The sequence below is a fragment of the Phodopus roborovskii genome, unplaced genomic scaffold (assembly GCF_943737965.1).
Source record: "Phodopus roborovskii unplaced genomic scaffold, PHOROB, whole genome shotgun sequence".
Taxonomy (NCBI): Eukaryota; Metazoa; Chordata; class Mammalia; order Rodentia; family Cricetidae; genus Phodopus; species Phodopus roborovskii.
Genome location: NW_026126434.1, coordinates 17,749,380 through 17,770,153, shown reverse-complemented (window position 1 = coordinate 17,770,153; position 20,774 = coordinate 17,749,380). Strand labels below are relative to the sequence as shown.

The window sequence follows — 20,774 nt, the reverse complement described above, 5'->3', positions numbered from 1 at the left end:
AAACAATGTACAAATGGCTAGCAAACAAAAATGTTCAGCCTCAATAGCCATCAGAGAACTGCAGATTTTAACTACATGAAGATCCCATCTCACTCAGTCAGAGCAGCAGTCAGCCAGAAAATGACTAAGAGCAAATACTGGCCGGGAAGTGTACAAAAGGAAACACTTTCATGCTGATGGTGGAATATGTAAACTAGTCCAGCCATTATGGAAATCAATACTGAAGTTCATCAGAAAGCCAAAGTAGACCTACCATATGAATGAGACATACCATTCCTGGATATTAATCAGAAGGACTCTGAATCTGCAATCAGCTAGCTACAGGCTTTATTGAGTTTCTAGAGAATAGCTAAGGGACTTTATGTGTTATGGGTGTGTGTGTGTGTGTGCATGTACATAAGCAAATCAACTTGTAGTACATTTCCAGAACTCACTATATTTGAGTCACGTGCTAGCCCAGCAGAACAGTTACCTTTTCTGTTCTGATCTTTCCTTTAATGAAAGCCATGCGTAATGAATGTGCCCCATTTACTTAGCGCTCTCTCTCTCTCTGTCCCATGCTATAGAGATTTGATAATTACATGGATGGTAAATGGGCAACGAGAGAAATCTGATATTAAGTGCTTGCAAGAAGGCCAGGACACAGCAGGAGTGTTCATACATTAGTATTGGGAAAGTTGTCACAGCCTCTTTGCAGAGCAGCCTAGGACCCTGTGACCGCACCATTGGCTGTGGCTGTTAGCCATTGCATTACTACTCTACAGGCTAAGCATGGATGATCCAACCAAAGCTCCCAGACTAGAATGACATGTTAGGTGGCAGTGTTTACAACCCGACATTTTTTAAATCTTGAAGCATAGGTTCAGGAGATGCAGAAACCACAAATTTACTACTAGGGAGTAAAGTAGGATTAGGAAATAATCTCAGGGGATGTTAACAAAAGTCACAAAAATGTTCCATGTGATAAGTATGACAATGGTATATGAATCCTGTTTTCTTTAATGTTAAAAAGCTTAAAAGATTTATAAACTGTGACTGGGGAGTTTTGAAGTTTGTGGAATGTTTTGAAGAAAAATTCCAAACAGCTGAGTTTTTCAACTTCTTTATAAAATGCAAGTTTTTATTGCTATAGAAAGTCTAGTGAGCACAATTTGACACTACATATTTTTGGCATTATAGAAACATACAGTCATTGCTTTGGTGTACTGTAGTGTATTGTTGGGTAAAAACAAACCAGTAAACGTGTTATCTGTTTGGGCTGCTGAAGCAATGCCACAGATCCAGCAGCTATAGATAAGGGAAGTCAGAAATCAAGGAAGGTAGCAAATGCGAGATTCTGGCCAGATCAGATTTGTGTCAGGTTAGGACCTGGGTCTCCATTCACATTTGGTACTATCTCACTTAGAAAAACTTCTCTTTCCAGTTCTATTCTTGTGTGCATGTGTGTTTGTATGTTCATATGTGGGTGTGTATGTGTTCACATGCATGCATGTGGGTATGTGTGTGTATGGATATGTGTGTGTCCACATCCACATGTGGAAGCCAGAGAAGGATATTCAGACGGTCTCCTTCTATCCCGTGGGCTCTGGAGTCAGAGTCCTAACTTACTAAGGTAAATAAATCCGCCTAAGTTTCCATTCTAAAATTTCTAAACCATAGATGTCATATTTTGCCCCTGTGTGTCTGTATTGCATATGATTTCTACATGAGCAGATGTGATATTTTCTGTGTAACTGGGGGCAGTATCCCTTCAGAGAAAACCTTAAAGGAAAAGCTACCCCCAGCTCTGGGTGAGTGAGTTCAGAGTTTGAGAACAGGCCTTGGGTTTTGGGCATCAGGAAGCCTTCTGCTTGACTAACTTAACTACAACCATCATCAGTATCAGATTCAGAGAAGGGCTTGTCCATTCAGAGACAGAAGCGAGAAGAATCCAAGAGGTCAGGAGAAAATCAGTGAATGTCAGACTGGACAGACTGCTCAATGGCTGGATTCTAATTAACACTCTGCTTTCTTAGTCAAAATTTCCTTACTGCCTCTGTGTGTGTGTGTGTGTGTGTGTGTTGTATGTACTTATACATGCTTAGAAATTTAGTAAATTGTATATTACATAGAATTATATATGTAGCATATATATGCAGGTAATTAGGAAAAATGCATACATACACACACATCACAGGATTTGCCATAGATGTGGTCTCACTGAGGGTTGGGGTACCTGGAGGTATGTTAGCTAACCATCAGATCATATACATCAAAACAAGTGACTGTTACTATGCAGTCCATATTGGTGATGGGTTTAATTTGGCTTCTGCAGGTAATGGGGGCTGGCTTTAGTATGAACTCCAGAGGCTGTATAGAAGAACAGGGCTTTGACACCAGGAATTTACTAAATCTCTAAGCACCTCTGGATAGGAACCCCCACCCCAAAAGGTTGGATGGGATTGAAACCTGTGAGCTGTCTGCAACAGTGCACACACACACACACACACACACACACACACACACACAGCTGGTGAATGCTGCCTACAACAGTGCACACATGGAAGGTAGTAGCTGACATTTTGTTTGCAGCGTTACCAGGAGTGATGGGGGCTGAGGTGATTGAAGGTGTATTCACTCCCGTGTGGACCTCCTCATTTGCATTTTCATTACCCCCTCATTCATTGTATACTACCCCAGTGTCACCTTTTTTCCCTCCCATTATGTGTTTTCATAGTCTGTGATTGTGAAAAGTGTTGAGCGAAATGCCTTAAATATGTATGAAGCAAGGAAATGTCTCCTCGGACTTGAAAGCAGTGGGGTTTCCATAGCAACCAGTCTATCCCCAGCATCGTGCCCTGCTGGCCTGGCATGTCCCAGCCTGGATATCTTAGCTTCGGCAGGCCTTGGACTCACTGGACTAGGTATAAAGTTTATTATTACCACTGGGGATGCTTATCTGATTCCCTTTCTTTCTACCATTGTGCTCTGTCTAAATGCTATTTTCTTCTTGGAGCCCCAGGGTGGGATAAAGAGCCACAGGACCTGATTCATAGTCTGATTTTTCTGTTGTTAGGCTCTGTGGATTTGGGTTGCCCAGACTCTCCTTATGTTGGCATAAATAATCACAGGCTGACTGCTTTTCTTTTCAGTGGCTCTGTTTGTTTTTCTAAATTAAGAATGTCATCAAGATGGAAGGGAGCAGCCTGACTCTGATGTATGTGTTTGCTCTCTGGCTTTTGCAGTAGTGCCTTCCCTCCCTAGAGAGAAAGATTATCCAGTTTTTATTTTTCCAAAAAGTAATTGCAGATTGGGAGGGCAGCTGGAGAAGGGAAGGGGAGAGCCCCCGAACCCAGCCCCAGGGTTAGGCCTGATAAGCCCAAGGCCACTAAGGAGAGCAAGCATAGCTCATACCTCTCACAGTACTTAGGCTGCTAGAAAAGCAGAATCCTTGCTGGTCCTGGTACTTTGTCCTCATTAGGGGCTGTCTTTCTCACAGACTGACCAGATGCTCTGCTACTGCAGGCCAGGCTCAGCATTTTCCTCCTCCTTTCCCTGATGCCTTCGTAGAAAAAGTGAGTGCAGCGGACAGCAAATCGTTCTGCTTAATTCAGAGTAGATTTGAGGCAGCAAAGAAAATTCATCAAATCTCTTAATTGTTCTCCCTTTTTGCTTTAAAATATACAGTATGATGGGCTGTGTTTTAGCTCAGTAGGAGAGTGCACATATGAGGACCTAGGTTCATTTCTCAACACTGAAAAAAGTAATGTGTATATAACTTGTGGGGGTTCCAAATTGCCAGACTTGAGCACTACTACCAAAGCTGTCTCCTCCACATAGATCTGAACAGCACAGCCATAGTTACAGAGTGATGCTGTAGACCAGGACACACCAGAGAACTTGGTAGCGCCAACTCCATTATGTTGTAGTTGAGAAAATGGTTGGAGAGGCAAAGTTCCTCAGATGGAAGAGAGATTCTTTTGACTTGACCATCCATCTCCTGTAACACTGGTGCCTGTGAACTTCTAGGAACACATAGAAATGGACATTTTTAGAGCAGAGAATACCAAATTCCCAAAAAAGAATCTCATTAGTTACAGCAAGCAGAGGATGCTCACAATACAAATTAAAGCCAGCACATTTCCTAGGTAAGTTTTAGTCATTGGATTGAAGCCTGGAGAAGTAAGCCTGTGTTCAAACATGCATAGAGCCATTTGGTTGTACATCCTCTCTGTTAAGTACCAGACAGCCAGTCTACCACAGGAAGGGCATCCATAGGTCACTGCCAGGTGTGAATGCTTGTAGAGGGGGTTTGTTGGGAAGTCAATAACAAGTGAGTTGCTTAGAGGAAAAAAAAAAAAAAAAAGAGTTTCCTCTTGAACAGGGGTTTGTCCATCCTGGCTTGTCAGCAGGCTCGTGTCTAGTATCACTCAGTGCACTTTACTGCTGCATTAGTTTGGGCATATCTGTCTTCCCATTCTTACAGCATCTGTTGGAGGATGAGCAAATTCCTATGCTGGAGTTGTAAAAAGAGACATTTCATAGGAATATCTGAAGTAACATTTTTGAAAGAAAACCTGTCACCTGTATTTGACAGATGAGAAAGTATCAGATTTTATTGGTGTTCATCCCAAAAGACAGTATGGACACTGTCCCTATTTCATAATCTTGGACTTACGTGTATTGATTGGACTTTCATTGCTTACAGGTCTTTTGGGGCCCACCACCTTGTCACTCAACACTTCAACCACCCCAAACTCACTCCTGAATGCTTTGAATAGTTCAGTCAGTCCTTTGCAAAGTTCAAGTTCTGGTACCCCGAGCCCTACACTGTGGGCACCCTCAATCGCTAACACTGCAAGTGCTACAGGTTAGTGTCACTTAAATATAAGCAAGAGATGTGCATTCTTAGCTACTGTATGGGTTTTTTTTTTTAATAGAAGTTACAAAGGATTCCATTTCTCCAAGTGAAAATCACTGTTCAAAGCACCCTGTAGTTCAAAGGAAAATCTCCTGCTGTGTAAAATGGTTAAAATGAAGCTCAGAAAAGCCAAGAGCTTTGCATGCAGGCAGCTCATCATCTGATAAACAGGTTAGGAAAAGCAGCTGGATGCTTAGGGAACAATGGCCAAGGAGCATGAAAGTTACAAACAGAGCTTTGCAAACACAGCTCTGCCCAGGGGAGCTATTTGTTAGTCATGGGCCCAGGTACAGCTTTCCTCACCTGTGTGCTGTGAGGGGTCTGGGGCAAGCAGAGTTAGAAGTGGTATTTCAGTTTAATTTGTGTATGCACATACCAAGCTGCTCCTGGGGAGGGTTAAAGGACAACTTGCTGCACTCAGTTCTCTCCCTTCCAGCATATGGGTCACAGGTATCAAACCCAGGTCATCAAACATGGAAGCAAGAGTCCGTACCTATTAACCAGCCTTGTTTATGTTTTTTTGTTTATGCTTTTTAAAAAGATGATTTGTTATATGTTTAGTATTATGCCAGCATGTGTGTCTGCAGGCCAGAAGTGGGTGCCAGATCTCATGACAGATGGTTGTAAGCCACCATGTAGGTGATGGGAATTGAACTCAGGAGCTCTGGAAGAGCAGCCAGTAGTGCTCTTAACCACTGAGCCATCTCTGAAGCTCATTTATGATGTTTATAGCAATATTAAATCCATTTGCAGAGATACTAAGTTATTCTGAAATTCACAGAAAAAGATTTTTTGGTATTAGATATAACAGTTGCTTCTAAGTTGTTCCCTGTCTAACTCTGTCTCCCTGGACAATCACAGGTTTCTCTGCTATACCACACCTTATGATTCCATCTACTGCTCAGGCCACATTAACCAACATCTTGTTGTCTGGAGTGCCCACCTATGGGCACACAGCCCCATCTCCCCCACCTGGCTTGACTCCTGTTGATGTTCATGTCAACAGCATGCAGACAGAAGGCAAGAACATCTCTGCTTCCTTGAATGGACATGTGCAGGTAATGCCCTCCTGTGCGGTGGGGTGGTCTGTGCTTTTGGTAAGAGACGAGCTCCTGGGAACTTGTTTTTATATTCACTGAAATTATTGCTGAATTGTGCTTTTATTTTATTTATGATTTCAGCCTCCAAACATGAAATACAGCACACTGTCCACTTCATCGCTTGGAGAAAAAGTGCTGAGTGCCAATCATAGTGACCCAGCCATGCAGACAACTGGGCCTGAACAGGCTTCTCCCAAGTCAAACTCTGTGGAAGGTTGTAATTTTCCTCCTCAGACTGGCTTGGGGCTTGGATAAAGGGACCCCCCTCCAGAGGAAGACTGCGGGGGTTCTGAGTTGGTTTCACTTACCAGTGCCTCCCTCCACTATGCAGAGTCAGTGTCTTGCATGAAATGGCAAAGAACATAGTAAAAGATGCAACAAAGTAAAGGCACTTTCCACAGAAATACCACTGTTGCATTATTGTGTAATTGGAAAACATCAACTCAATGATTGTTTGCATACCGTTCACCCCTAACAATCTTGAAAAAACATGAGCTGGGGGTGTAGTTCATTGGAAGAGTTCATGCTTAGCATGTGTAAGGCCCACCCTGGGCTCTGTCCCCAGCACTGAGGAGGAAAAAAAACGATTAAATTTGGAGTTGAGGATATCACTCAGTGGTAGACTTACTGTCTACTGTGTCCACAACCCTGTGTAAACCCCAGGACTTGGAAAGGGAACCACATGGGAAGGAAGATAAGAAACATGAAGGTCCAACTAATGTTTATATGTAAATACATATCCCCGTTAATCTCCAACAGCCTTCATGGGACACAAGGGCCCCCCTAATGTTCATATGTAAATACACATATCCCCTTATTCCCGACAGTCTTCAGCATACACCAGGGTCTTCCCCTCAGATTGCGTTCCGGAGACAGCTTGCTGACATGTGCCCTCTTTGCAGCTGAGAGTACCTTGGGGACTGTAGAATTGGCTCTCCATGGAGATTTTTTTGCTTTTCTCTACAGCAGATGGTGGTGTACAATTTCCCTGCTGTCCTTGTTCCCCCACAGGCTGCAACGATGCCTTTGTTGAAGTGGGTATGCCCCGAAGTCCTTCACATTCTGGGAACGCTGGTGACTTGAAGCAGATGCTGGGTCCCACCAAGGTCTCCTGTGCCAAGAGGCAGACGGTTGCACTACTACAAGGCACGAAGAACTCACACCTACAGTATGTATGCTCCTGTTGCTGGGAGGGAATGATGGAGGGAGGATTTGTTCTGAGCTCAGTGGTTTAGATTCTAACTCAGGTCAGGTTAGATCTCATGGTGGACTGTTTCATTCCCTGTCATAATTATATTTTAAAAACTCAATGGATAACCTCTGTTTTACCCTTGCCCATCTTTATTGTCCCTCCCCCCACCCCCACCCCCGACTCCACTTAATTATTCGGTTTCTAGCTGTGCTCTTAAAACAGTCCTCTTGCTCTGAAACTTAGAGACATTCTCCCTGCTATTCAGCAATGTAGGGGCAATTTCTAGGCTCTGACTTTTGCATGAGACAGCAGTTTCCAGCAGTGAAACCACCTCAGCCAGTGTTAAGGGGGATTCTTAAGCTCTAACTCCCTTTTCTCCCATGTAGGACATTGCAAACGTTTAGAGAAGCCCGTGAGTTTTAGCTGGAACTCCTCCTTGCACAGTGCTTATCATTGTTCTATCCTTAGATTAGATTGACTATTATCATTTTTTGTCCTCTCTCAGGGAAAAGGGACTCCCACCTGCCCAACTAGTGATTTCCTCTTCCATCTTCTTAGTTTCCTGGCTGTCTTTATGGAAAGACTAACACACACACACACACACACACACACACACACACACCCTTATTCTTCTATTGATTACCAAAGCCACTTTATTTCATAAACCCTAGACTCATTCTACCCAGCTCTGCTTTGTCTGTTTGTCCTTTGTGGGTGCTAACTCCCCAAATGGCCACTCTTGGGTGTGTGTCCCTCAGGAGCTCTGCTTCTTGCTGAACCTTTTTCTTTGCTCCCACCTGGATGAGGACCAGGCCTCCAGCTGTCTCCTCATCACTTTCTCCCTCCAGTGTGGCCTGCCCTTTATTTGGCTCTTATGACTCTCTTTAAAGTGGGAGTCACCCTGTCACACTATGGCTTCCACAATCCCAGTGATTAGATCCTGGGCCTTCCCTTTCTCTCTCTCTCTCTCTCTCTGTCCTCTGAGTGGCTGCCATCCTGGCCTTTGAAAAGCACCTTCATTAATAGTTCACAGTCAAGAAGCTTCTGTCAACATCTTTCAGGCAAAACTTACTGCTCGTGTCTTGTCTTCTGACATGGAAACTGAATAGATGATTGGTTGTAATTGAACAAAATAGTATGTTTTTTTGGCTTGAGGTACATCCTGATGCATCACGGGCTCTCACTCAGGTATACTGTCCATTATAAGCATCTCATGGCATGCTGCTCATCCCCTAAACAGACTTTGGAGACGATTTCTAACTTGCCTGCTACTTCATAACCAGTGAGTGTTACAAGCCCTTCACAGGTGTGCTGTCTGCCGTCTACCTTCAGGCTTACTTGGTCTGTGCTCAAATTTTGCATGAAGTCCCTAGTGTCTGATTGATGCACACCAAAAACCTTTCCTGTACATCTGTTCCTTGTGTACCACAAGCAGAATATCATGTGCCCTTCCTATAATGTGGGTGCCATATTGCAAAAAGAGCTTTCACCTCTAGTTCGAGACCCAGAGTCACCCTAGGGCAGTGACCTTGGACAAGGTCCTTTCTTATGTATCCAGTGGGTGACAGAATCACTTTCGTCTCAGCGTTGCTGTGTCATGGCATTGCCCTGAGGACTGAATGAGGTGACACACATAAGCAGGGGATGGCAGAAGCACACACAGTGAACATGCACATGGGAAACACGCGGTATGTCAGCATGTCGAGGGGAGCAGTGAATTCCCAACTCTCTTTCCCAGCAGCACTGACAGATTGCTCTCAGACCCTGAACTGAGTGCCACGGAAAGTCCTCTTACTGACAAGAAGGCTCCAGGGAGCGAGCGTGCAGCTGAGAGGGCAGCTGCCCAGCAGAACTCAGAAAGGGCCCGCCTGGCCTCCTCGCAGCCACCATATGCCCACATGCAGGTAATGCAGGCACCGTGGTAATGCAGTTGCTGCAACAGCAGTCATCCCAGGGCAGGGCACTGGGCCCATGCATGGAGGAGTGTTAGCCTGTCCTCCTGCACCCCGGTCAGGGTGAAACTCAAATAGACATGCAGGAGTGTGGATTGGTGTTGCCGTGAACATTGTGAATGAACTGCAGGACTTCGATTAAGGACAAGTGATTCTGTGTTAAGATGGTGATCTGTGCTGCCACAGCTTTAGCAAATGATGCTTATCGGGTACCTTAAGCTTAGGGATAGGTAAGAGATGCCCTTTCTTTTGGATAAGTAGATCTCGTTTTCTTCTGTCTTGGAAATAGAGGTAGTAAACTTGGTGCTGTTTCAAAATGGCTCTGAAAAGAGTGAGAGTGGGATTTGAATCCCACTTTGGCAGATGAGGCAGAATGGTGACAACTGCGTGGCTTGGATGTTCATGATGCTCAGACAGCTTCCTCAGCCAGCCACGGAATATCACCACTTTCAATGTCTCATCTTCATGTGGATGCATGTGAGAGGCAAGCACACAGTACTTTTAGGGGTGATGTACACGCAAACATTTTACTTTCTGCACCAGCACTACTGGGAAAAGCATCTGCTTTGTAATGTATTCTCTCCCTTTATCCCTGCCACCTTGAAAAAAAGTCACAAAATCCTAGAAATCAAAACAAAACAAAAAAACTACTGTGTTATATTAATTCATGAGATTAAGTGACACTGTTTTTATTCCAGTATGAAGTACAATTCAATCCTTTTGGCCTTTTTTTTTTTTTTTAGATCCTTTGCATTTGAACATTTCCATAAGTCTTGAAGTAGCTAGAATTCATAGCTTTCATAATGCATCAGTTCTAAAAAAAAAAAATTAAAAAAAAATAATACCAGGTCCCCTTTATGACCCCATACATCTTCTCGTGGTTGCCATCCTTTTCACACCAGCTGAACAAGTTCCCGTGAACAAGTTCCACGGTTCTTTCTTGTAGGTTGGGTGACAGTGTTCTCGCTGGTGACTCTTTAATTAGGTGCCATTAGTGGAAAGCTGGCTCCAAAATCATCAGACTATCTAGAGTGTTGCTAGGGAGCTTTGGCATGAGACACACTGAAGACCTGACTCCTTCTAAGGCTGAAGACAGTGTCCACCTCTTCACCACCCTAGGGTTGTGGCCTCTCTAGCATTCTTTTACTCATCTGTCTTCCTCAGTCCTCCAGAGACTGTCAGTGGTTTAGGTTCCAGGTGAGTTCTGACCATTGTTTTCTTCACAGAGCACAGCACTGCTGTCCCTCAGTTTTTCTTACTCTTGCCCCTGGAAGTTAAAGTTGATTTTTAAATTCTGCTGTAATTTTAAGCTGTTCCCAAGTGGCATCTAAAAACCAGGCTCTATGAGATACTGCCATGTTCTTAGAACTGCGTTTATTCACCTGCCAAATGTTATTCCTAGCTCCTTGTCCCCTCTTCAGTGTTCTGTTCCAGGCTGTAATTCCCTGGGAACCTTATATATGCCAGTACAGTCTTCCTGGAAAAAGAGCAAAAGAACTCTTGCCAGTATGTTCTTGATCTTCATGGTAGCTCTTTGAATCACGTCTTATTTATTCCCTAGACTGGGGTGGGGAGGAGGTGAGAACAGGTTAGTTTCTAGTATGTACCATGCAGGCATAGCTCTCTTCAGAGAAGCCTCTCTCTTGTTTTCTGCATAGCCATTCATTGTCAATAGCACAAATGTGTGGTCTTTCTGCCTGTGCAGAAAGGTATCTAGGTTCAATCCTATTGGATTGTGAGTGTCCAAAACTAGATCATTGTATTTATCCAGCCAAGGCTTTAGCAGTGTGGTTGATAACTTCTTAAGTTGTCTTGATGTTATCCCTATTTCCATCTTGTTTACCTATGTGAAGGATTCTGAGACCAAAGGAGAGACAACAGATGCCTAAGGGCATCGTGTGATATCTTCCTTTGATGCTTGTGTTGCTATTAGCATAGTTCTGATGTAGAAGAAACTCTTCATAAAGAGAATGTAATTTTTCAGGGAAAATCCTAATCCTTGCCACTGACTTCAAGTTTGATGAAAGTAGTAAATAGTAGTTTGTTTTGAAAGAGTATTTAAATTAATCACACTTGCATTGTATAATTATGGTACCATGATGCAGAGCTTAGCTGATGTCTCAAGCAGATTCACAAGTATTGGCAGAATGCTCCGGGGACTGGTAACAGAACCCCCTTTTTCTGTATTTCCTTTTCAGGCATTTGACTATGAGCAGAAGAAACTATTAGCCACCAAAGGTAAGTGACACAGGACCGCTTCCCTTCTTTGTCCTTTGGTACACCTCCATTTTCAAGCAGTACAGCCGATCTGAAATAAAAAGAAACCCTAAATGTTTGAGTTTATAATACACATATTCTGTGGGAATAAAATGTATTTTGTGAAATACATGAGCATAATTAAGGAATCCCGCAGCTTCTCCTCGTTTACTTTTTATTGGATAAAATGTTTTATTCTTAGGCATTTTGCACTAAAAAATAACATTGAGTAATAACATTTTCATATGTTGAAGAAACACTGCACACCTTCGGTAATTTTATTTAAGAATTGCATTAAACACACCAAGTGTCTCTTTAATATTCTGGTTTCCAAAGCGATGTTAAAGAAGCCAGTGGTGACCGAGGTCAGAACACCTACAAATACCTGGAGTGGCCTGGGGTTCTCCAAGTCCATGCCTGCCGAAACCATCAAGGAGCTGAGAAGAGCCAACCACGTGTCCTATAAGCCCACGATGACGACTGCGTATGAGGTGCATATTTCTCCTCCTGTCCATCCTTCCTGTTCCTGGCTCTTTGTGGTCATAGGGTCAGAGTGGGTTGGCTCACTTTGTCTTTGTGAGCTTGTGTAACATGGATGACTCATATATGAGACTTTTTTTCACTCCCCTCAAAGTTATTAATCTATACATATAATGGAAATTTATATTTGGGAGTGAGTTTTTGTTGGATGAAGTGTATCCTATGTGATAGAGTAGGGCCAAGATCAAGCAAAGGGCAGCTGCAGTGTTTCATAAAAAGCTTACAAAGAGTTCCTTTGTCCGGGAGTATCACCAATAAGCCACCATAGGAGAAAAAGGCAAATACTCAACAAAAACAGATTTTCGAATCTTGAGTTAACTTCGGCATGTTGAGATGTGCCAGGAACGCAGCAGGAAGCATCTCAAGCAACAGTTCCAACATCCATATGTTTTCCAGATGTTGGTGGCACAGCTCCACCCTGAGGGTGGAGTCTGGTGTTCTCTGCGTGTGGAGAAAGGGTCCAGAACTCTATCCTCCTGTCCAGAACTCTATCCTCCTGTCCAGAACTCTATCCTCCTGAGGGCCTGGCTTCCCGTGACTCTGAGCAGACCCTGTCCATCTGAGAATGTCAGACTATGGCTTTAGGGAGTGGGGGTCTGGCCAGCTTGCACACAAACATGCTGGGAGACTTCAGACTCTGGGAGGATGTGAATGATTAAGCCAAGCACCATCCATCTCCATCATCCCTGCAGGCTGCAAAAGTGCTGGCTGCAGGCTTCAGAATTGTTAGTCTAATGGTAGCATTTGTAGATGGAGTTCCTTTTCTCTGCCATTTTTCTTTGTAATAAGATTGTTGATGGATGCAAGGCAAAAAGCAAATACTTTTAAAAAATTGCCTTTATCTCTCTTGGGCAAGCCAAGAAGAAAACACTATTGAATAGTCTCCTGTGGATTCCATTGTGAGGGTTACAGTAGCCACCTGGCAGGCTATATTTAAGATTAAAATAACCTTTAGCTGCCGGTATGTGGGGACTATTATGCGGGAGTTTTCAGGCTGTAGGTGTCCACTTCTCCTTGGGCTGCCTGAGCTCTGAGAGGAAGTAGCATTGTCTTTTGTTAGCAGAGGAATTAAGCTAATGCTGAGACTTGGCTTTGCACCCTGCAGTCAGTGGTCCACTTCCCCTGCCTCAGCTTTTGGCAGAGTAAAGTGTGGAGTTGTTGACTGCCATTCTCTAGTTTCTGAAATGAAACATTTAGCTTTAGAAATGTCCCTCAGTTCCCCGCTTGGAGCCTGACATTATATTAAGTTGGGAATGGTGCATAATACAGAGGTCAGGTGCAGAGCTTTCAGGAGCTGAAAAGACCCACCCAGTCCAATGGGTAGATTTAGTGAGCCTTTGTTCTCATTAGCTTGCATCTTCCTTTGAGTTGTATTGTTGGGTACCCAGTAATACTATGATGCTGCTATTAGTTCTGCATGAGAACTTAATCCATAGGAAAACGAAAGCTTCTGAAGGATGTGGTTGTCTTCCTTGTTGGAGGAAGTAACTGTACATTCAAGCTGTTCATGCTTTCTCTATTCAAAGTGTTATGTGGATACATATGGTCTCAGTGATAACTATCTTAAATTGGGCTCACTTAATTCTTGGTGGATTACATGGTGCATTTTCATGTATTTTATACATGAAATTTATACAATTCCCAGTAAACTTCTAGTAGGGAAAGACACTCCCAGAATGGGGGGTGTCTTCATCATGGTACGGGCCAGTAAATGTGAGGGAAAAGACTTGAGCTCATTTTACAGAGTGTTCTAGAACATCTCCTTAATGATTTCACTCAAAGAATGCAGTTGATTTGGAGCCATGTGGCATGGACACACACCATTATACATATGTACAATTGTAATCCCATAGAAGAAGAACCTTTTTTGTTGAGCTCTCTAAGATCTCATTTGGTAGGGGTACACAATGAGGAAGAACTGGGTTATGTGTTTTGGATATGAGCCAATACTGATGCCAATTATGCCAAAGAAACACTGCTGTGGCGGTGTTCAGTGCTGAAAGGAAGTTTGGTGCTAAAGCAAACATGGGACCTTGAAATGCCCCCTACTCTTGCTCTTACCCAGGGTCAGACAGGAACTTTTCTGTGAGTAGAAATGTACAGGGCCTCTGTCTAGCAGCCGACCCTAAGTCTTTGCTGCTTTGGCTAGCTTGGGCTAGCCTGCTCCACTTTCCTGACTGATGTCACTCAACCCACTGATGCTAAAAGGTGGGGCCAGACAGTAACAGTGAAACTAGAGCCCAGGGAAGCTCCATGTCATCTGCTTCTTTCCATGGCCTCTCTGAATGCTGGGAAGGGTAGGTTCTGGCTTTCCTTAGGAGTCATGCTCTATGCTTGCCTTGGGCCAGGTCTTCCTCTGTGGAGGGAGAGGGTCCATAGACAGCCATTAATGAACTTTCTGTGGCAGGAGCTCCCTCCTGCTTTCTCTGCTGTTATTGAGAAGAACTAAACCAGGAAGGTGGGTAAGGATTGAGGTTGGCTTCCATGATGATGAAGGGGGGAGGCTCGAAACAACAATAGAAGACAGTTCTTATTCAAAGAATGAAAGAGCAAGGGATGGGGGTTTAGATGGATGGAGATGGGGAGGGAAGGAGGTAGATAGGTAGGTAGGCATATAGATTCACAGATAGTGTTCATGTGTCTGCTTATAGCACGGACATGTTTAAATTGGAGGGTAACTAGAGCATCCTCACCTTCCTTATCTGTTTCGCAAAGAAAAGCAAAGGAAGGTGGACTGCAGCCATGTGAGCAGCGCCCCTACTGTTAACATCCTAGTGGCTGAGAACTATCCAGCCAATGTGCCAGGTACCTCAGCTTCTTGCTCCAGGCAGCTTGCTTGGCTAGAGAATTAGATACTTTGAACTCTGTACTCTGCATTATTGAGAAGCTGTATTTGAGCAATTTTTCAAGTTTGTTTTTCTTAACAACTAAATAATTATCCTGTCCTCTTGAGAAGTTATTTAGATATGAGGCAGGCACTTTCCATCTTTTTTCCTTCCTGCCTGCTTGGTGTTATACTGGGATATCAAAACATAAACAGAAGATCTCTTTGAACTGAGCTGCTAAGGCTTTTGGGGATTTTCCATTTTCTTTCTGCTGTCTGTCTCTTAGAAGTGTGTGTGTGTGTGTGTGTGTGTGTGTGTGTGTGTGTGTGTGTGTGTGTTGGGGGGGCATGTTCTCCAAAGCAAATAAAAGCATGAGTTGGGAACCACCAGTGGTTTTCAACTTCCCCAACACTAGGCAAGGTAGTGGTCTGATAGTTTTTAATCTCAAAAACTTCAGTGTGGAGAACTGCTTGCTCAGTGGATATTTCAGACCTGTTAGTGAGGAAGCCGGAACTGCCTTCTTTAGAAGACTGCCAGTTCAGTCTTCCAGGCAAGTGGTTAAAGACATTCAGAAAGAGGCAGATGTCAAGTTACAAGATATGTAAGCTGAGCAGCTACTCATCAGTGCTGTGGCCCTTGCCAGAGTTCAACATGTTCTTTGGTCCTTGCCACTCTGGGTTTATCTTGGTTTAAGATATGAAAGATATTTTCACTGGAAAATCTAAGTTTTGACTTAGGAGCCAAATTTCCCTGTATCCATTGCCCTAAATCAGCAAGGGCATACCGCTGGTGCGGGAAAGTGACTCGGCACTCCCCAGACAGTTCTGTGCACCCGATTGTACACACTAGCACTGCTTTGGGATCAGGCCTGCCTTCTGGTGGAAGAAACACAATATGTCAAGAAGGCAGTGGGTAATAAAATTCCTAGTCCATGCTCAGCAGAGTTGCTTTGACCGTAGGAGCAGATAAGAGGCATGCTGGGACAAAATAGGGTCACTCTCAGGAGCATCTTGGGAAAGAGCATTGAGTCCAAGGAATAAATGGCTTGATCATCCTAAGGTCAAAACTCACTGGAGAGGTCTCAACAGGAGGCATTGGAGATGAAGGTTTCAGCAAGGCTGACCCTGGTACACCTCTGACCATGGTAGACTACAGGGAAGTAATGGGAAATTAGGAAGCACCTTTGCCTCTGAACAGCAGAAGTTTAAGACTGTATGCGAGGCATGGATTGTTCTGATTGGCACTTAAAAATACCAGCCTTGTTTTACGTGCTGGATTTCAGAGGGAAGAAGCAAGTAAGACTAGCATGGAGAGAGGTTAAGCAGGCTGAGGATGGTGGATGGTGGGAGGGGCCGTTCAGTGAGGAAAGTGCTCACTTGTCAGACTAGAATAGGCATTAGACCCGAAGCTTTAGGATCTTGAAGTTCCACAGGGATCTCAATCCAGAGGTAGAAACTGCCACAGTCACTTGCACACTAAAGATTTCACAGAGGATTGAATGCATTCACTGACAAAGTACAGGGGTGAAAAGGGGGTGCATTGGGTGTCAAAGACCAGGCCTACAGATAGGCTGGGAAAGAAGGAGGCCACAGAGGACACAAGGAGGAAGTAGGAAACCTCAGGGCTAGGGTGTCCTTGCTGTTAGTTGGAAGTGTTTAAACGATGCCATCCTCACCTTGAATGGGCTGCATGAGCCAAAGTTACTTGTGGGAAGAATTTTCTTGGAACTACCAGTGAAAATAAATTTACAAATGAGGGAGCTGGAGAGATGGCTTAGATGGCTGTTTTTCCAGAGCTCCTGAGTTCAATTCCCAGCAACCACATGGCAGCTCACAGCCACCTACTGATAATCTAGCACAAAGCTAGGGTGCCATTGTACCATAGACATATGAACAAAAAGAATCAATGCAAACTCAGGCAGGGTTTGAGTTGTTATAAATTAATCTTAGTCTAAATTTGGAGGATTTCAAAGAGAGATTGTGTCCTTGGAGTAGAATATTAGCAGGGAAATGGAAGTTCTGTTTGTCTCCCCACACTGGGTGTTAGGAACAGGCACCTTTGTAAGAACATTGGCTTTCCCTGCACTTCTGCTACTCCTGTGTCCTTTCTGTATGAGCTAAGGCAGAGAATCATTCCTGGACTAGGTGTGTGCATGTGTGTGTGTGTGTGTAGGGGGTTGCTTTCTGTTTCCTAAAACTGGGATGAACTGAACCATGACATTTTGAAACTTTATAGGAAGTGTTCTTTGCCCTGGTGACTTCTAGAGCTTTGGACACCTGCAGAGTCAGGTCTTCTTAGTGAGGACCTCTCAGTGTCTGTCAGCGTTCATCCTTGGTACATTCCAGAGAATGGGTGTGCCCTGGTTGGCAACAGAAGGACATGGCAGTGGTATCATTTCTCTCCCACTGAGAGACGTCCTCTGTGTTGAACTCTTCCTTCTCTGGCTTGGACTCTTTGCAGGGCTCCTCGTTGTCCCTCTCAAGGTCCAGCAGTCGTGAGCATCTGGCAAGTGGAAGCGAATCAGACAATTGGAGAGACCGAAACGGAATAGGACCCATGGGTCACAGTGAATTCACAGCGCCAATTGGCAGCCCCAAGCGCAAACAGAACAAATCAAGTGAGTGTTATTGCTTTTCACACTTTCAGGTGTCAACTTAGATGCCCTGGCTTGGCGTGAGGTGATGAGGTGCAGGCAGCTCGCTCCTGAGACGTGAAGTGCTTGGTACGAGTCATGTGTAGCCTCTTCCCCAAGCTTTCTTGGATCCTCCCTGTGAAGTTCTCTTCTCCTTTCACTGCATTTTTGTATATGGTGGATGGTCTGGTACTTGCATCCTGAAATGCCATCATTCTACCTTGTAGAATTTGAGTTGTGCAAGTCAGCAATGCCTAGTGAATGCTTCTTGAGTCCTGTATGTCATGCTGTGTCTCTCTGGCACCTAGCAGGTACATGTTCTGTACACACACACACACACACACACACACACACACACACACACACACACACGTGCGCGCGCGCACGTACCCAAACAACATGGAAGAGAAAGAAACATGTGCAATTGGTTGAGTAGGATATTGTCAAAGTAGCATTTTGGACAACTGAAGAAAAACTACTAAAGGTGAAGAAACAGGATTTTTAGCTTGTTTTGAGAGTTTCATACATGAGTGCTGTATTTACATCATTTTTACCCATATCTCTCCACCTCCAATTTCTACCAAGGCACCTACCCCATCTACCTTTCTCAGCAGCCTTTGATTGCCTGTAGCTCTTCATCCAGGGGTGGGGCTTTATGAGACTTCCCCATCCACATTGGGATGTCAACTGGTATTGTCATTCTGCTGTCTTATGTAGGCAAGATGAATTAACATAAACACAGAAGTCACTTTAAATCGTTGGCTTCTGCCTGAGCCAATATGGCTGAGGCTAAACAAGGTGTCATATCTGTAAGGGTATCAGCTCTTCTAGGTGGTAGAAATGAATAACTAGATCAAAGATTGCACAGTGACGATCAGGTGTGCTAATGATTTTTTATTCATGGTTCTTCCCACATTTGGAATTCTAAACATGTAGCATGAACTATCAGAAGGTACTATGGACAAGTACAGTAGGACTTGTAGTCAATCATACTATAAATCCAAATCAGGAAATGATGTCAACTCTTCTCCCTGTGAACCATGAGCTGGAGCTGGAAGCTCCCATCAACTTGATCCTCTTAACACACACAATGCAGTCAGCCCAGAGGCAGCTGCTGTTCCACACAGGTCTTGGGATGTAGTGTTTGGCTTATATAGTGGCTTCTCATTCATTTCTCCTTTCCTTCAGCTAACTTAAGCCAACTGTACTAAGCTGTTGAACTAAAAATTAGGCCAAGATGACCTTGTGAAAAATAAATGGGGTAATTAAAGAATCCCAATAATATGGCTTTTACCAGGGTTTTGTAAGGTTGGGGGGTGGGGCTTAAAAGAAAGTATAGAAATTATCAATGGTCAATGCAAACATGTCAATAGTCAACATGAAGTAAGGGCCATTAGAAACATTTCCCACAGGGGGGTTTATTTTCGCATATCTGTTTAAGGTTTTACTTGGCCCAGATCTACAATATATGTTATACTGGTCCAACATTTTAACTTCCACTCACCTCATCTCAGGTTCTCAGTGGGTACCATATTGAAGAACATGGGCTTAGCTACTTTTTCTTCTGGGCTTTCCTGTTTATACCAGTTGCTCAAGCGTAGACTTTGGTAGCTCCCCTTTGCTCTACCAGGAGGTAAATTTATCATTTGGACAACAATTTGCATGATCAGCCCATAGTTGACTTCTACTCACTCAAGGCCAGTGGGCCCCCAGCACAGGGTCGTGTTACTCTTGACTCAGTGTGAGTTGATGATTTTGGGGGGCTTCTCCTTACCTTTAAATGATGGTTCAAGGATGTTATTTTAGGGGTTAGTTTTGGATCCCTTCATATTCTTCCCAGGAGAATACCTGTTTTAAAAAGGAAAAGAAATGTAACAATTCCTTGCCTTTGAGATATGCAGAGCGTGCCACATTTTGCATAGGAAAAGGAGAGAAAGCAATCAGATCAGTAGGGCCAGAAATCCATGCAAAGCAGACTCTGAGGCTTGGCTGCTGCAGAACTCTGGAGTAGCCTCATCTCTCTCTTCCACTCTCCAGAAATCCCTCTTAGGGCCACATCCTGGCTGTGAGAGATGGATCACCACACAGGCAAGAGGCAGCATGGCCACACATCCCTCTGCTAGGTCCTCTAAAGCAGTGTGCTTGGGGGTCTGGCCATATACATAGTCTGGTATTAAGACCCTTCCTCTAGCCTGGGATGTCAGTTGGTCTGAGAACCAGACCATAGGTAGGTTTGCCCATCAAATTATTTGCAGAGCCAAGACAGAATTCTGTATTGCTCTGTTAGCATCCTTCCCATGAAATACATTCACTCTGTCATAAATTAGACCCGGGAACCTCAGCCTCATTGCTGCAGATGTTACTGATTTCAGAAGCACCAGATTTGACTGACTTGATTCCCTGATGTGTTCTTCAAGGCTATGAGATGTGTGTACTATAGTGTGGCATAAATCTTGTACAACATGATGGAGCCACAGGTCGGGAGGCGGAGGGCCACCCTACCATCCAAGGGGAACTTGGGCTCATTATAACTTCCTGTACCTTTGCCAGAGTTCCTTGCCAGCTCTTCATTTGATTCCCATCAAATCAGCTGTAAAGAGCCAACACTTGGGGAAAACACAATGGATGATTATTAGCTACAGAAGCACTGGTACTGACTTTTCTGCCTCCCAACTGTAGCCTGGGAATGGCAGCAGTAAGCAGCATTTCCTTGGTGAAAAGCTGATCCCGTGGTGATGGATTACCATGCTTCTGCAGCCAGTGCTCTGTTCAGCCGAACAATGGAATCTGAAATACTTGGTAATTAAGGATTTTAATTAAACCATGTTCTCCATGGCCTTGACTGTCTCTTCTTTGCCTTGCAGGAGAGCATTATCTGAGCAGCAGCAACTACATGGACTGCATTTCCTCGCTGACAGGGAGCAATGGCTGCAACCTAAACAGCTGCTTCAGAGGTTCCGACCTTCCTGAACTTTTCAGCAAGCTGGGCCTGGGCAAATACACAGATGTCTTCCAGCAGCAAGAGGTCGGCCAGCCTGGGCATCTTTGTTTGGGTTGTGGGTGTGATGACCTCCAGAAGGAAGCCATGCTGATCCATGGTTGTCCTTTCCCTCAGCTTGTTCTGGCTACAGAGGAAAATGTCACTTTGTTCCTTATTTAGTATAGCAGGAAGCAGAGAAATAGAAAGTGGGGCGTGTAGAAAACCACCCAATCATCCTTCACCACATTAGCTGAGAGCACAGTGGGGTGCTGACATAGGGGAACCTTGGGGTCACAGCTCCCCAGAGGTCAGCATTGAGCCTGCAGATCCTCATTGCTCACATTTGCAGCCATATATGATGTGTACAGCAGCTGCAGGGTACATCATTGCCTGTCAC

The 20,774-nt window shown here is 44.2% G+C and overlaps 1 protein-coding gene across 3 annotated transcripts in view; it reads left to right on the top strand.

The window, feature by feature from the left end:
* The window catches only part of Bicc1 (BicC family RNA binding protein 1), a 201,392-nt gene that overhangs the window by 172,267 nt on the left and 8,351 nt on the right, over positions 1-20,774 (top strand). For 2 of the 3 annotated variants that reach the window (XM_051186877.1, XM_051186879.1), the window contains exons 10-19: positions 2,717-2,903; positions 4,688-4,849; positions 5,762-5,958; positions 6,082-6,214; positions 7,012-7,168; positions 8,931-9,096; positions 11,343-11,382; positions 11,737-11,891; positions 17,226-17,382; positions 20,262-20,422. In XM_051186877.1, the coding sequence (XP_051042834.1) occupies positions 2,717-2,903; positions 4,688-4,849; positions 5,762-5,958; positions 6,082-6,214; positions 7,012-7,168; positions 8,931-9,096; positions 11,343-11,382; positions 11,737-11,891; positions 17,226-17,382; positions 20,262-20,422 (1,515 nt within the window). The remainder of the gene's footprint in view (positions 1-2,716; positions 2,904-4,687; positions 4,850-5,761; positions 5,959-6,081; positions 6,215-7,011; positions 7,169-8,930; positions 9,097-11,342; positions 11,383-11,736; positions 11,892-17,225; positions 17,383-20,261; positions 20,423-20,774) is intronic. The other variant, XM_051186878.1, reaches the window with a different exon arrangement.